The following is a 14758-nucleotide window of genomic DNA, read 5'->3' as shown; positions in this document are numbered from 1 at the left end:
CTCACACAATATTGTATTACATCTTTTATTTACAGTAGCACTTATTCATGGGTTGCAGGGTTGGTTTGTGTCCTTGGTAGCGTTTATCCTTTATTCACATTACTATTAATTCAATGGATGGGACTTATTTAATTGATAAACTTCTTGTTCTAGCCACTGTTGCAGAAAACCAAGACAATCTTCAAATTCTTGTTGATGCAGCACAGAATGGAACTGTTACAAATGAGGAATCACAAAAAGGTATGTATGTGCGTTTGCTGGATATTATTTCAGAATTTTGGCATTCCAGTTATTACTTGGAAAGTTATTTGTTCTTGTTTACCAAGCAAGTTGGCTTTGTGACGTGGAGAATGTCGCTGCTATCTTGCATTCAGGAGATGGTGGGTTCAAACCCCACTGTTGGCAGCCCTGAAGATGATTTTCTGTGGTTTTCCATTTTCACACTAGGCAAATGCTGGGGCTGTACCTTAATTAAGGCTACAGTTGCTTCCTTCCCATTCCTAGTCCTGTCTTATCCCATCGTCGGCGCAAGACCTCTTTGAGTTGGTACAATGCAAAAACAATCAGCAAAAAAATAGCAAAATTTTTCTGGTTAGTTATGACATGCTATGTTAAAGTATCCTGAAGTTCATTTATAGAAAAACAGTAGACATGCTTTGTATCCTGTTGATCACTGTCACTCTGTTTCTGTAAGAGCATAGATATCAGAAACAGCACTTTTACTTTTTTTTTTTTTTTTAATTTCCTTAAAACTTTGTAATTCTTGGGAAGTGAGAGGTCACATGGTGGTTAAATTACTAAGAAAGATAGGATTGATTCTTGTTTGTTAGACACTAAAAATTACCTTACAGCTGGAGAACTGTAGACTGTTTGAATATAATGTTGAGGGGACTTTTCAAATGTTTTTGGAGAATATTGAGAATGTATGTATGTCATCTTCTTCTTCTTCTTCTTCATCATCATCATCATCATCATCATCAGTGGTTTACAGCTCCAGTTTTGCCGGGTGTTGCTGATAAGCCTCTTATACTTTCTTATATTGATAAATGTCCTGTTCTTCATGACATGCTGCATTGTTCTTTCCTTAACTGCAATGTCAGTCTTGATCATGTCCATCCAGAGGTTCTAGGTCTTCAAACCTGGCGTTTTCATTCCACCTCTCTTTCCATATTGCACTTGATCTGTTCTCATACAATCTATCCTCATCGTGTGTCCAAACTACCATAGTCTAGTTATACTGACCCTGTCTAATAGTGATGTCTTAAACCCAGCTTCCTGCCTCACCTCCTCATTTCTTAACTTGTCCATCTTGGTCTTCTGGGTTGTGTACCTCAGGAACTTCATCTCTGATGCCTGCAGTCCTGGTAAGTCTCTCTTCGTGAGGGTTCATGTTTCCAAGTTTTTGGAGTTACTGGGTGTAGCTGTTGAACATTGCTAATTTTGCTTTCTTTGGAATCTTAACTTCCCAAAGAAGAGTCCCCACTTCTTGGAAAGAGAGGAAAGTCTTTTGGACCCTGTTGGTGATCTCTTTTGTAACTAAGTTTTCTCTGGACACTATACTGTCGAGGTAAGTGAAACTGTCCACACTCTCCAACTTGTGGTCTGTTTTAGTTGGATGCTTGCTGGTCGCCCATCTCTGTTCACCATCACCACCACTATCTTAGTTTCACTGATCTTGAGGTTGAACTCATGAAACTTGATCTTCCATGTGTCCGAGCCTTGTCTCACTTCATCTTCTGTTTCTTCCCAATCATGATGTCAGCAAAGGCAGCTGCGTTGAATTCACCGAAAAAATTTCCTTAACCTTTTTGGAGTCCAATATCAGACTCAATCTGACGTTGCTGATATGTAGTTCAGGTCCTATGTGGCCCAGGATATCATTTAAGTTTAGATTTCATGTAAATTTGCTGGACAATCGTGGACATGCTTTACCTTGTATGTAGCATACCTATTCCTCAGTATAGTGCTAACAGCTGGGATTCATTTCTTTGCTTTACAAGTGCTACCTTGTGAAATAGGCTACATCATCTTTGGAATAATATTTACATTCTTCTCTACTGGCCATGGCTCGCATAATGACAATTTTATGTGATAGTAGTGGTTCTTATGATGATTTCTCACCTCAGTGAGAAACAACTCATCACTGACGCTCGAAAGTTCAGGAAAACAAAGGATTGTTCCTTACATTCAGACAGGGAAGTGATGGCTGGGAGACATCAGTTTTATGTGAAATCTGTCCAATAAGTTCTTCCGAAAGTACCATACGATGAAAAAATGTTGCTACGAGTGTAGTTGACTGAATCACAATATAAAATTTTGTACAGATTTATTTTCAAAGTGTTACGTTATGAAATGTGTGTATAGTTTTCCCCATATTTGTGTGTTTGAAATTGGACCTGCAGGTGATCTGACTGGAAATATATTTGGACTCCAGAATGTTAATGCTCTTGATTATATCATCCATAACTGTGATAAACAGCAGTGGTGGGGACACTGCACTTCCCTGTTGGATACTACTCTTGGTCATAAACCATGATGAGTGTCCTTCTCCAACTTGCTCACGGCTGGTACAGTTCTTGTACAAAATCTGGACTTCCTTCCTTCTTTGCTGGCACTAACAGATCTTCCCTCTTGCGACTCTGTCTTATATCGTTTCAATATCCAGCAATACCATGAGAAAGTTCTTGCTTTGTTCCCAATACTTCGTCATCAGCATTGTGGCTCTGACTCTTAGATCTATACTTGACCTGTTAATTCTGAAGCCATTCCAGTCTGCAGGACTTCCATACTGCATTGGTAGCCATTGCAGACCCTGTACCCTGCTGCTATGATCACGTCTGCATTCACTTCATCTACTCTTGGTGATTTTCCTTTATACGTCATTCTTAATGCTGCTTCTGTTTCTCTCGAGGTGATAGGGGCCTCCTCTGAGCACACTTCCACATCTGGCTCATATTTCTTTTTTCCTCTTATCCTTTCAGCAGGTGGTTGAAATGGTTCTTCAGGACCTCTCTGATGTCAGTTTCCTTTCTGGCTATATCCCATTTTCATCTTCAAGTGTCTTGATGATAACCATCGCTTTCCTTGTCTTTTTTTTTTTACCATGCTGTATAGTAACTTTAAATTGCCTTTGATATCTTCATTCATTTTCTGTGCAAAAATCTTCCAACTCTTTGTCTTCTCTTCCCAAATTATACTTATGACATACAGCTTTTTATCTTGGTACACCTCTTCAAGGTCTTTCATCTTTACCACTTCCCTTATGAGTTCCAATTTTATTTTCTCTCTGCTCCTTTCTCTCTCTCTCCACCATGTTTCCTTCTCCCTCAATTTCACACTTTGTCTTCCTACAGAATTCAAGACTTCAATTCCTTCCTTTACCAGGATGCTTTTCGATGTGACCCATTCTTCATCTCTTGGCAACTGACCTCTTATGCATTCCTGATAATTGGCAGTGATACTCATCATTCTAGCTAAATCTATCGCCATTGCCTTCAGCATGTTGCCACTAATTTGTAGAGCTGCAGCCCACTTTTGCTGGAACCATGTGAAAAGTGCTTTCTCCAAATCTACGTACCTTCCTTCCGGTTGACGGCTGTGCTTTGCTTATTTTGAACCCAGTTTTAAGAACTCATCCAAAATATTATTTCTTTTACTGATGACTGTACACAGCGTGGTATACGCAATCCGGAAGTCTAAAGCAATTTCAGTTTTTGTTTTGTGTGGATTAGCGTCCACTTCTTGTATAAATTTTACTTTTTCATCTAAGGTACAACTTTTCCTTTTTCTGTTCTCCATGGCTAATTAAAAGCAACTGAATGACAAAACTACTGTTCAACAGTAAACGCCAGATCACTGTGGACGTTTTATTTCTCCGTAGTTCCCATGAAATAAATTCTCATATTCAAACAAATTTAGTGTATTTTCTTTTATTTCCAAACCGAAACCGCCCACTTTGCTTGTAAGGTATCTTAATCTTTGATGGCATTGTGAAGGTCAAAAACGACGAAGGTAGAGGAGGAGCGGAAAAGAGAGTGAAGGGGACTCGCTCGGTTGGCCTTTGTTAAGCCGCCAGTAAGGAAGGGTCAACAATGTCACTCGGCGAAACTCTTTGTGTTCTGCTTCAGCACCGAAACCCAACCGCTCTACTTCTGCCTGCACCGACTAAGAGGAAACTTCGTAAATACAGTAGTTTCTTTTTAAAAAGCACGTGCTCATTACAGATACGCAAAACTCAGTTATATTTCACTGACACTTAATATGTATAACTGCGAATTACGTATAAACGGATTACGTATAAATAAGGTTTAATTAACATGCTTTTAAATTACATTTTGCCAGGACCTAAAGGAAATTACGTACAAATACGAATTATGCAGAACAGAGTTACGTATAAAGCAGGCTCAACTGTACATACTGGCTTGAGTACACATCTTTCCGTCTAGGTGAGGTCTTTAGGTTAGGTTGGACCACCTTTCCATATTTAACCAGTCGTCGTCATACTGAGCTCCGCACAGCGATATTCCATTCCACGATTCTAATTGTTCTCCATCATTGAAAAACAGTGAGGATCCAGCCTGTACCCTCACTCACGTGTCCATGTATATCTCCACAACAGCTCAATATTGTAGATAATAATTTATCCTCATTAAATAAGAGAATGTAAACACTGTCACTCATTATTAACTTCTCTAATTAAATAAATGCTCCCAGCACAAGGTGTTAGAAACAGAGAAACAGAAGCCACAGTTGTGTATTGTACAAGTCAGATAAGTAAGTTTCAAAATTTTATCATGGAAGACATTCCACTTCTCCACAAAGATGGGATACGGTATATTCCACTCACCCACGGTTGTCCCTAAATTGTCATCTTGTATACGCTTTCAATTTACATGACGGTAAACAACCAGACAAACAATAAACCCCATGGCACAACAGCCCTGGAAGGGCCTTGGCCTACTAAGTGACCGCTGCTCAGCCCGAAGGCCTGCAGATTACGAGGTTTCGTGTGGTCAGCACAACAAATCCTCTCGGCTGTTATTCTTGGCTCTCGAGACCGGGAGATAAACAATGTTCCATTGAATTTCTCCAGGAGATTTCTATCAGCCTCATGAGGAATATTCTGATCTACACATTCTTATTCTCTCTGGCCTTATCCTAATTACTCAGGATCAGCACTATGTTGGTTGTGTGTAAATGAAGTTGTATGTATATTAAGATGAACACAAACACCCAATCCCCAATTGACCAGAAGTGGTTAAAAACTCTGACCTGACTGGAAATCGAGCATGGGTCCCCCTGAACTGAAGGCCTCTATACTGATCATTTAGCCAAGCAGTCAAACAACATTCTGATCTGCTCATCTGATGAGAAAATCAGCCAAATACTGTAAACTGATTGTATGAACATAGCTAAAAACCAACAAAGCTTTATTGTGTATATATAAAACAATAAAAAAGTCATTATTTGCATTTAAACACACTTCTTTATGTGTTTCTGTCTTAACTACTTAAGTCAGTAAGTTCAAAACTTTTCCAAACTTTTAACTAAATTTTCTCCTATTTCAATAAATTTGCAGTCTACAAATATCATGCCTAATACACTTATTTTGTGATATCTGAAACCATCTCTTTTGAGTTTCGACTCTGTTATTTTATAACTGTTAGGTTCTTCAGTCTGCCAAAACTAATTTTGAATAAATGAATTTTTAATTAAGTTGTTTCTTTTTCAGGTAGTTTATACATTTATTTATTCAAAAATAGTTTTGGCGGACTGAATAATCTAACAGTCATAAATTATGCACCTATATAAACCTAATATTTTAATGCTAAAACCCCATGTTTAAAGGTGTTCATATAATAAGTAGTGGGTTTTTCTGAAAATTACTTTGGAGAAATTGTATTTTTAAACTAGACCTCTTAATTGCACAGGGTGCACACAAAGTCTGTATACTCTCCTATTATATATGCATAATGGAAGGTGAACCATATGTTTAGGAGCCCAAAACATCGGTATGTATTCCTCTATGGCCTCTGTACTGTTGAATGTGCTGTCAGGTTCTGTTGTTCATGTCAGTCATTCTTTGGGTCACTTCCTGGAAGGCTGAGCACTGAACATTTGTTTGTTGTTGATTGTTTGCTGAACAACAGCAATTCCTATGTTGTCCTTGATGAAGCCCCAGTGTGTGTTATCCAGTGTTGTCAGGTCAGAACTTCTTGGAGGCCATGCAAGAGAAGCTGGAAAATTGTCCATTCATGGTCTGATCTAGCGATTGCCAAAGACTTTGTTCAATAGCAAGTTGTGTTGAAACCATACAATATCTGAGATTCCTGCATCTTGCAGTTGTGGGATGAGCCAGTGTTGATCATTTGGAGATAACTGACGTGATTAACAGTGTCGGTAAAAAAATACTTGACAGTGCATACGACTATGCAGAGACCATGGACAAATGCCTACTGGTGTTTTGGATTTCATGCTACACATAAAGTAGAAGTCCGCTATAGCGATTACGGCATATAACGAGAACTCCGTTATAGCGACGACTTTTTTCAGTCCCTTCAAAATTCCTATATTAAACTGTGTATCGTCCTTCGGTTACAGCGAGAACCCTATCACTGGCGCATCCGTTACTACGAGCGATTAAGCGCGCGCAATTTTTTCCGTTACCGATATTTATGCACCCCATGATATTGTATGCGATCGATTACATTCGGCATCGTTTCCGCGCTATGTGCACTAGCGATTTCTCTCGTCGACATTCGAAGGCAGTGTCGGAGTCGATTAGTAATATCCGTCGACAGCTGTTCCGTAAAGAAAATTCGAAATGAAAAAGAACATATTTTCGTAATAAATGCGTAAATAACGTGTCCGATAACGGTTGTTAAACTCGTTAAAAATTAAGGCTGACTAAACGACGCTTAATTTTGAGGCTAAATACTTCAATTAAATAAGAATGGGATACACCTCGAGATATGGCAGAGTGCTTAATTGATTTCAAAGGTTAGTTTATATTTTGTCGCGTCTGGTTAAATTACTGAAAGGCTATTATGAAAATTTATAGCGAGAAAGGTATAATTTCTCTACTGGCGCTTGAAGCGTGTTTTCATCATACGTATGGTAGGTTAAGTTAGGATAAGTGACGCTGTTTGAATAAGAAAACTGAAACGTTGGCAACAAAATGCGATCGATCATCTTCGGTACGATATAGTTTCCTCACTTTGTGCATTTGCGAGCTCTCTCGTTGACATTCAAAGGCGATGTTGGAGTTTATTAGTAATACCCACTGACTGCTGTTCTCTAAAGAAAATTCGAAATGAAAGAGGATAACACGTTTTCGTAATAAATGCGTAAATAACGCGGCCGATAGCAGTTGTTAACTCGTTAAAAATAAAGACTGAAATAAACGATATCTTAATTTTAATGTTATATACGGAAATTAAGTAAGAATGCGATACACCTCAAGATATGGCAGAGTACATCACTGATTTCAGAGGATATTTCATATCTTCTCGCGTATATTTACGACTATTTACATGTAAATTTTTCGCGAGGAGGTTATTTCTTTACATGCGTTTCAAATATGTTTTCATGATAGATTACATATACACGGTTAGGTTAGGTGACGCTGTTTGAAGAAGAAAGCTGAGGTGTTTGCCACAGAAATCTCTGGAGTGATGCCGTATTTCTCCGAATCCAAGACATTTTTTTCCTCAGAATCTCATGCGAAAACTCAAGGGTTGTTGCATTCGCGGCCTAACAGTAAGTTATTGGATACCACTGGCAACTACCGCGGTAACCAGGCTGCGTCTTTTCACACGCGCACAGAACTCGTTGATAATAAACGACCGCCTCTTTACTACACATCGCTAGCCGCGACAACCGGTTGTACAGTGCCTGTGTGTTTCTGAAAACTGCAGAATGGCATCAAAACATGCGACCCTTCGAATTCTTTAGAAAAGCCATGGCTACTCAGTGGCAGAGTCATAACGCGTTTATTGTACTTGACGCTTAGTAAAATTAAGGTTTATAGACAGCAGGAATATTTTCGTGGTGGATAGTCATATTGTAAAGATACGTGGAAAAGCATTGCCGGCAAATTTTCAACGGGTTCTAGTCGATATTATGCCCATTTTAAGTTAATTTTTATTAAACACTCGGAAATGTAGAATAATTGTACAGCCACAAGAAAATACGGCATAGGCCTAACTAAAGCCAGTATTTGGCGTTAGCGTGAAGACAAAGAGCTAAAAAAATGCGTACTGTACAAAAAAAGCATTCAGTGGTCCGCAACAAGGAAGCTTTAAAGAAGTCGAAGATGAAATTGTGAGGTATGTGCACGAAAAACGCAAGGGCGGAATGGCCATACCGTGGCGCAATAAACTCGTTCGTTGACTTTCAACGTTCGCGATTAGGCCTATACATCTCTAGCCGCTGAATTTGGCCGAACCCGACAAACGAGACGTGCGTGTAGCGGTAACCGGTTATATCTGACGCTGCGTAACAGTTTTATAGACAGCAAGAATAATTTCCTGATGGATCGTTGTATTGTAGAGACGCATGGAATAGGTATTGGCGGAAAATTTTCAACGAGTTCTCTTCGGTATTATGATGCCAATGTTAAGTTAATGGTCCTTACACCCGCGGAAATAAAGAATAATTGTGCAGCCGCAAAAAAAGAAAGAAAAAAGAAATACGGCGTGACGAAAGTCAAAGTTCGGCGTCTAAAAATAGTCTAAAAATGCGTAGGCCTACTGTACAACAAGGCATTCATATGATTTTACAAACTTCTTTTTGAGCCTGTTTTAAATTTTTTGAAGGAAAAAGTGGGGTTCATCTTGAATTCGGAGAAATACGATACTATATTTTTTTCAGAATGCAATTAAACGTACACTTTCACGTAGTATCGGATTACGAAAAATAACAAACAAGTAAGCCGTAGTGTGGATATCATCTGCGGAAACGCAAGTTTTAAACAAACTGATTGCCGTTTCATACCGATTTTAAAGTTCATAAAGGGTTATCCGACTTTTATACAAAAATCGGATATAACGACAATCCGTTATAGCGAGTAAAGTTTTCGCTGTTATGAATTCTCGCTATAACGGACTTCTACTGTACTTAATAGAGGTGTATGCAAACTTCCTGCTTACCCTGTAGATAATTGAAAGAAAAGCATATTCCTGTTAGTGACTGATACAAATTAGAACAAGCATTTCTAGTGAAGTAACTGTTCAGATGAAGTTCTTGACTTCGAACTGTTGAGAAATATGTGTTGTAAAATTTTGTAACTCCATAGTTAATTAGACTTTCATTGTAGCAGTAGAGTCCATATATATATTGTTTCCTGTCTTATAATACCCTTTTCTGATCAGTTGAAATTCATCTTATTCCTTTCAGTTGTTGGTATGTTCCAACTTGAGGAGATGAATGACAACTCTGTAATTGTGATACACAATGGAGAGGAAGCAACTGAGGTAAGTTAAATAGATTGATTATTTATTTTACATGGCAAAGTTAGGAGCAATTGTCCAAGACTTGTACTAGCCCAACAAATACATAAGTAATATGAACTGAATTTAACTCTTACTATACTGTACTACTATAATTAGTATAGATCTACATGATATACTGTACTACATACATACATACATACATACATACATACATACAGTGTGTGAGAGACATTGTATGGAACAAAGATGTGCCAATGAAGTGTAAGAAGGTTTTATACTCGTCTTATTACAAACCTATACTGACCTATGCTTCAGCAACCTGGACATTGACTAAGCAAAACTATAGTAAGATACAAGCAGCTGAAATGAGGTTCTTGAGGAGCATACAGGGAAAAACAAGATGAGATAGAATACAAAATGATAAAATAAGGAGAAGCGTGGGAGTGTGTAAACTTCAAGAAGAGATTGATACAAAGCTAAAATGGTTTGGATACATGATGAGAATGCTAGGAGAGAAAATACGAAAGTGAACATTCATGGATACAGGGACTGCAAAGAGGCCTAGGCATACCTGCCAACCCTTCCAATTTACCCGGAAACTTTCCAATTTTTAACTCATCTTCCGGTTTTCCAATTTATTTTTATTTCTTCCTATTTTTGACCAATATAACCTCCAGTACGGTCAGTACTCTTCCCCTAGGACGAATTCTTATGTGTTTGTGTAATTTACACAACCTCATTTTTAAGCATATTTACCGGTATTTGATGCTTTATTTGGCGGGCGGATCATCCGTCGCCTTCGTGTATCGTATTTCCCGCTCATTACAGCAGCGTGTGTGCTGTTCAGGTGGGAATTCGGGACGGCAATCATCCTACGAGTCAGAGAAGGTCATACGCACTAGCGACCACTAGGGACTCCGTTGATCAGGATGAAAGAGTGAGTTTGTTATTGTGTGGTTCGCGCGCTCGTTTCGTTGGAGTTTTAGACCACTTGTTTTTTCTTGCGGTTCTGTGATTATCCCCCCTGTCGAAGTCATATGTTAATAATGTGCGAGACATACTGATCTGTTTTGTATGTGGTAGTTTTGCGTATTTCAGTGCTTTTGTGTTGATCAGAGTTCATAATTTTAATGATTTCAATGTATTTCAGAGAGTTGTGTCGGTGACAGTTTGTGGTATTTTCTCTTCACACGATGACTACAAAACATAACAAACGTTATCTCCAAGTGTTCAGGGATACCTATAAAACTGAATTTCCGTTCATTTTACAGTCTAATAAAGGAAACTATTATGCATTTTGTTCCGTGTGTCGGTGCGATATTAATATCTCACATGGAGGGAAAACAGATATTGTAGCTCACGGTGTCACACAGAAACACAAAGATAGTGCTAGCTGTCTTGAGGGGAACAAAAAATTAAGTAATTTTTTTGTAGGTGGGAAGGAAGATGATGCAGTCACTCGAGCAGAATGTTTGTTCACGGCGTTCATTGTCGAACATAACCTTGCATTGTCTTGTTCTGATCACGCAGGGCCATTGTTTAGAAAGATGTTCCCAGATTCAGGTATTGCGAAGAAATATGCGTGTGCTAGAACAAAACATCTGCCATAATTAATGAAATGGCCCGTGATGCAGATAGTAAAGTGATTCAAACTTTAAAGACTGAACCTTTTGCGATTTCAACTGATGGTAGCAATGATAAAGATAGTAAGCTCTATCCTATCGTCGTCTCGTTTTTCAACAAAGAATTGAAAAAGATTGAAAATCATTTGCTATCCATGGAAAATTTGGAAGGCAATTCTACTGGTATTAATATTGCTAATTTGCTCCTGGATGTTCTGAAAAGATATGACGTTCCGATGGCAAACGCAGATAATGCTCCTGTTATGATGGGAAGATAAAACGGTGTTGCTGCTAAACTAAGAGAGCAGTGCGAAAACATTATTATTATTATTATTATTATTATTATTATTATTATTATTATTATTATTATTATGGGATGCCCATGTCATTTGATTAATTTGGCTGCCATGAAGGGTGCAGACTCCCTTCCTGTAAAAATTGATGAGATGCTAATTGATATTTATTATTATTTAGACAAAAGCTCGAAGAGAAAAGATCATCTCAAAATGTATCAAGTTTTGTGCCAAACTGATGTTAGAAAAATATTAAAGCATGTGTGTACACGTTGGTTATCTGTGGGGAAATGTTTGGAAAGATTGATTTCAGAGTGGGAGCCACTTCAGAGTTTTTTTAAGGATGAAGTAAAACGGTCCAATAGCACAGACACATCTCTGAAGTATTTCCAAATTCCCAAGCTAAAGGCACATGAAGATACAGAAATGGAACGTGGTCCTTGTGTCAGTAGAGTACAAGACCAAGCTTCTGTTATTTCTGGAAAAAGGAAGGCAGAGAGTAGTTCATCTCCATCTGTGAAGAAAATAAAGGAGTCTAGTTGCACTGCCAGTATTTCACGAGAGGAGAGACTATTTCTTTTTCTGTCTTCAAACTTTAATAAAGCATTTTGCTCATTTCTGGTATTTATCATCCCTACATTTGAGAAAACTAATAAAATTCTTCAGTCGCAAGCACCTCACATTCATGTCATAAGATCAGTGCTGACGGATATGTTGAAGGACATTCTGTGTAGGTTTGTTAAGCCAGTGGTTATAAAAAATATCCTACAGTTTTAGAAGTGGTCTATCACACGAGAGAGAATCAGAAAGCTGATGATGATTTAGTAACTGGCTGTTCAACATCTCTTCTTGTAGAAAATCTGGCACCTGAGGAGAAGAAAAACTTTTATTTGCTCGTCAGGAACTATTTTATTGCAGTTTGTGATTATATTATTCAGAAATTTAATTTGAATAGTGATTTTTTTTTTTTAATGCTCAAGTAGCTCAGATAAATTCTTTGCAGACTTCTTCCTTCAATGCCATAAAGTATTTTGTTTCAAAGTTTCCTATTATATTGCTAGTGAAAGATGGTGAAGATGAACAAGAAGAAATGGATGCATTACAGTGCCAATTTTGTGCTCTCCAAGTGGAGGATTTACCATTGTCTGTTGTGCAAGGAGAAAGAGTAGATTGTTCTTGGTCTGCTATAGGGGATATACGAGGTGCAGATGGGTCTTTCAAATATGATAGAATCGCAAAAGTAATGCTCTCAATATTGACAATTCCACACAGCAATGCCAAGTGTGAAAGATTGTTCAGCCAGGTAATAAAGACGAGGACACAATTCCGATCATCTCTGAATGACGAAAATCTCAGTAAACTATTGGTGGTCAAATCAAGTCTAAGTGGAAAGTGTTATAAGCAGCAGTATGACAGTGCATTGTTGAAGAAGGCAAAGTTAGCTGCCAGTTCAATGCTAAACAAGTAAACACAGCAGTCTCTATCACCTACATGTGTATATTCTTCACCATTTGGTAAGTTGTAGTCAGTTCTTGACTTATCTGTCTAAATGTTACTATTCGTATGTATGTGTCATAAATGAGAACGATTATTAGGTACGTTTTCTTGCAATCGTTTTTGTTTTCTTAGTTTAAGGTTTTAAATGTAATGGTTAATTCGCATTGTAACTGTAGATATGTATGCCTTTTATCTTGTCCTCTTTTTACCGAGACCGTGGCGCAATACAGTTGATGAAATCCAAGAATTAAAAAATCTCCCTATTTTTGATTTCTAAAAGTTGGCAGGTATGCCTAGGGGACAGCCTAGAATGAGACAGAGGAGCTCTATTTTGGAATGTATTACAAATAGAGGAGTCAATAGCAATAAAGTACTAGAGGAGGTGTGGTGGAAAGATTGAGTAAGGTGGAGGGCTTTGGTACACTACCCAGAGAGAATCTGGGAAAGGGAATCGATGAAGAAGAAGATGCATACATACGTTACATCCATCATCCGTAACTCGATCAGAGTATACAGTATTACCCCTCTTTTACACTTTTCAAGGGACAAAGGAATGCTGGTGTAAAAGGGGGGAAAGTGTAAATCGTGGGAAACAACTTGTACAGGTATATATAAAAATGCTCTGGTAAAGGAGGTAAATGTTACACAAATGCATATTATTAATTTATAGAGTATTTCAATCTCAATCGATTTACTGTACTTACATCAAATAAAGGTCCATATAAGTTAATTACTGTACTGTATTAACTGTTGACTACACTGCCTTTGTAATTCTGCTCATCCTTTGCCCAGGAGAAGGTTACTGGTAGGTGGTTAAAAATTTGTGTAATATATTCTTTTAATATACAGTAGTTATTTTCTTAGAATGGCTATAGAATTATCTAAGATGCAATATACTCTCTGAATGAAACATTTTAATTGTTACTAGCGAATGTACCCGTGCTTCGCTACGGTATTCTACATTGTATTCGAATATCGAAGTAAATAGTGTACATGCAGTAAATAAGATTGTTTTAAAATTGCATGTCTCTTAGCGTTATCCGAGAAAGAGCATGGGGAGGTCCCCATACGTTGTTTCCAATGTAAAGTGTTTGTTACAGATTTGTGATATAACGGCAGGCTCACTTGCCTACTGCCATTCACAATCGAGTTGGGACGTTTACATTATAATTGCAGGCTCCATTGCCTACTACGCGGACAGAATCGATTTCGGGAGTTTTCGTTAAAATGGCAGCCCCCCCCCCCCCTTTCCTACTTCCAGACAGATTACAGTTGAGGAGATTCTATTATAATGGCAGGCAATTACCCTACTATCACTCGAAATTGAGTTGTGCAGTTATCATTATAATGCCAGGCCCATTTTCCTACTGCCAGCCAGCTTACTGCCAGTCACACCAAGTTGGTGAGTTTCCATCAAAATAGCAGGCCACTATGCCTAATGCCAGTCACATTTTAGATGAGGACATTTCTTTATAATGGGGGGCACCCTTGCCTACTGCCAAACACAGTCGGGTAGGGGAGTTTTAAACAAAACTGCATGCTCACTTGCCTTCTGCAAGTCAAATAGAGAAGGGAACTATTCATTACAATTGTAGGCCTTCCTTACTAATGACAGTTACACAGGAGTTGGAGAAGGAACCCTTTCCTACTGCCAGTCAAAGTCGGTGTGGGGAGTACTGATTACAATAGCAGACCCACCCTTTCTCGATCGCTACAAATCGACATCAGTGAATATATATAGATCGACATACGAAAGTATATGCGTGTTTACAATATTGAAGACCTTCATTTACAGGTTAACTGCTACTAAACGTACGTCATATTGACAAAGGATTATACCATAAGACACGCCGGATTTAGTGGCCTAAATGGCTGGTCCTATGATATGTCATCT

At 38.3% G+C, this 14758-nt stretch overlaps 1 protein-coding gene across 4 annotated transcripts in view; it reads left to right on the top strand.

The window, feature by feature from the left end:
- The window catches only part of LOC136864415 (uncharacterized), a 312192-nt gene that overhangs the window by 251720 nt on the left and 45714 nt on the right, over positions 1-14758 (top strand). For all 4 annotated transcript variants that reach the window (XM_067141385.2, XM_067141383.2, XM_067141384.2 and 1 more), the window contains 2 exons: positions 154-240; positions 9397-9473. In XM_067141385.2, the coding sequence (XP_066997486.1) occupies positions 154-240; positions 9397-9473 (164 nt within the window). The remainder of the gene's footprint in view (positions 1-153; positions 241-9396; positions 9474-14758) is intronic.

Source organism: Anabrus simplex, chromosome 2 (genome assembly GCF_040414725.1).
Source record: "Anabrus simplex isolate iqAnaSimp1 chromosome 2, ASM4041472v1, whole genome shotgun sequence".
NCBI classification, from domain to species: Eukaryota; Metazoa; Arthropoda; class Insecta; order Orthoptera; family Tettigoniidae; genus Anabrus; species Anabrus simplex.
The sequence above is the reverse complement of the archived record's forward strand: the minus strand, read 5'-3'. Positions and strand labels throughout refer to the sequence as shown.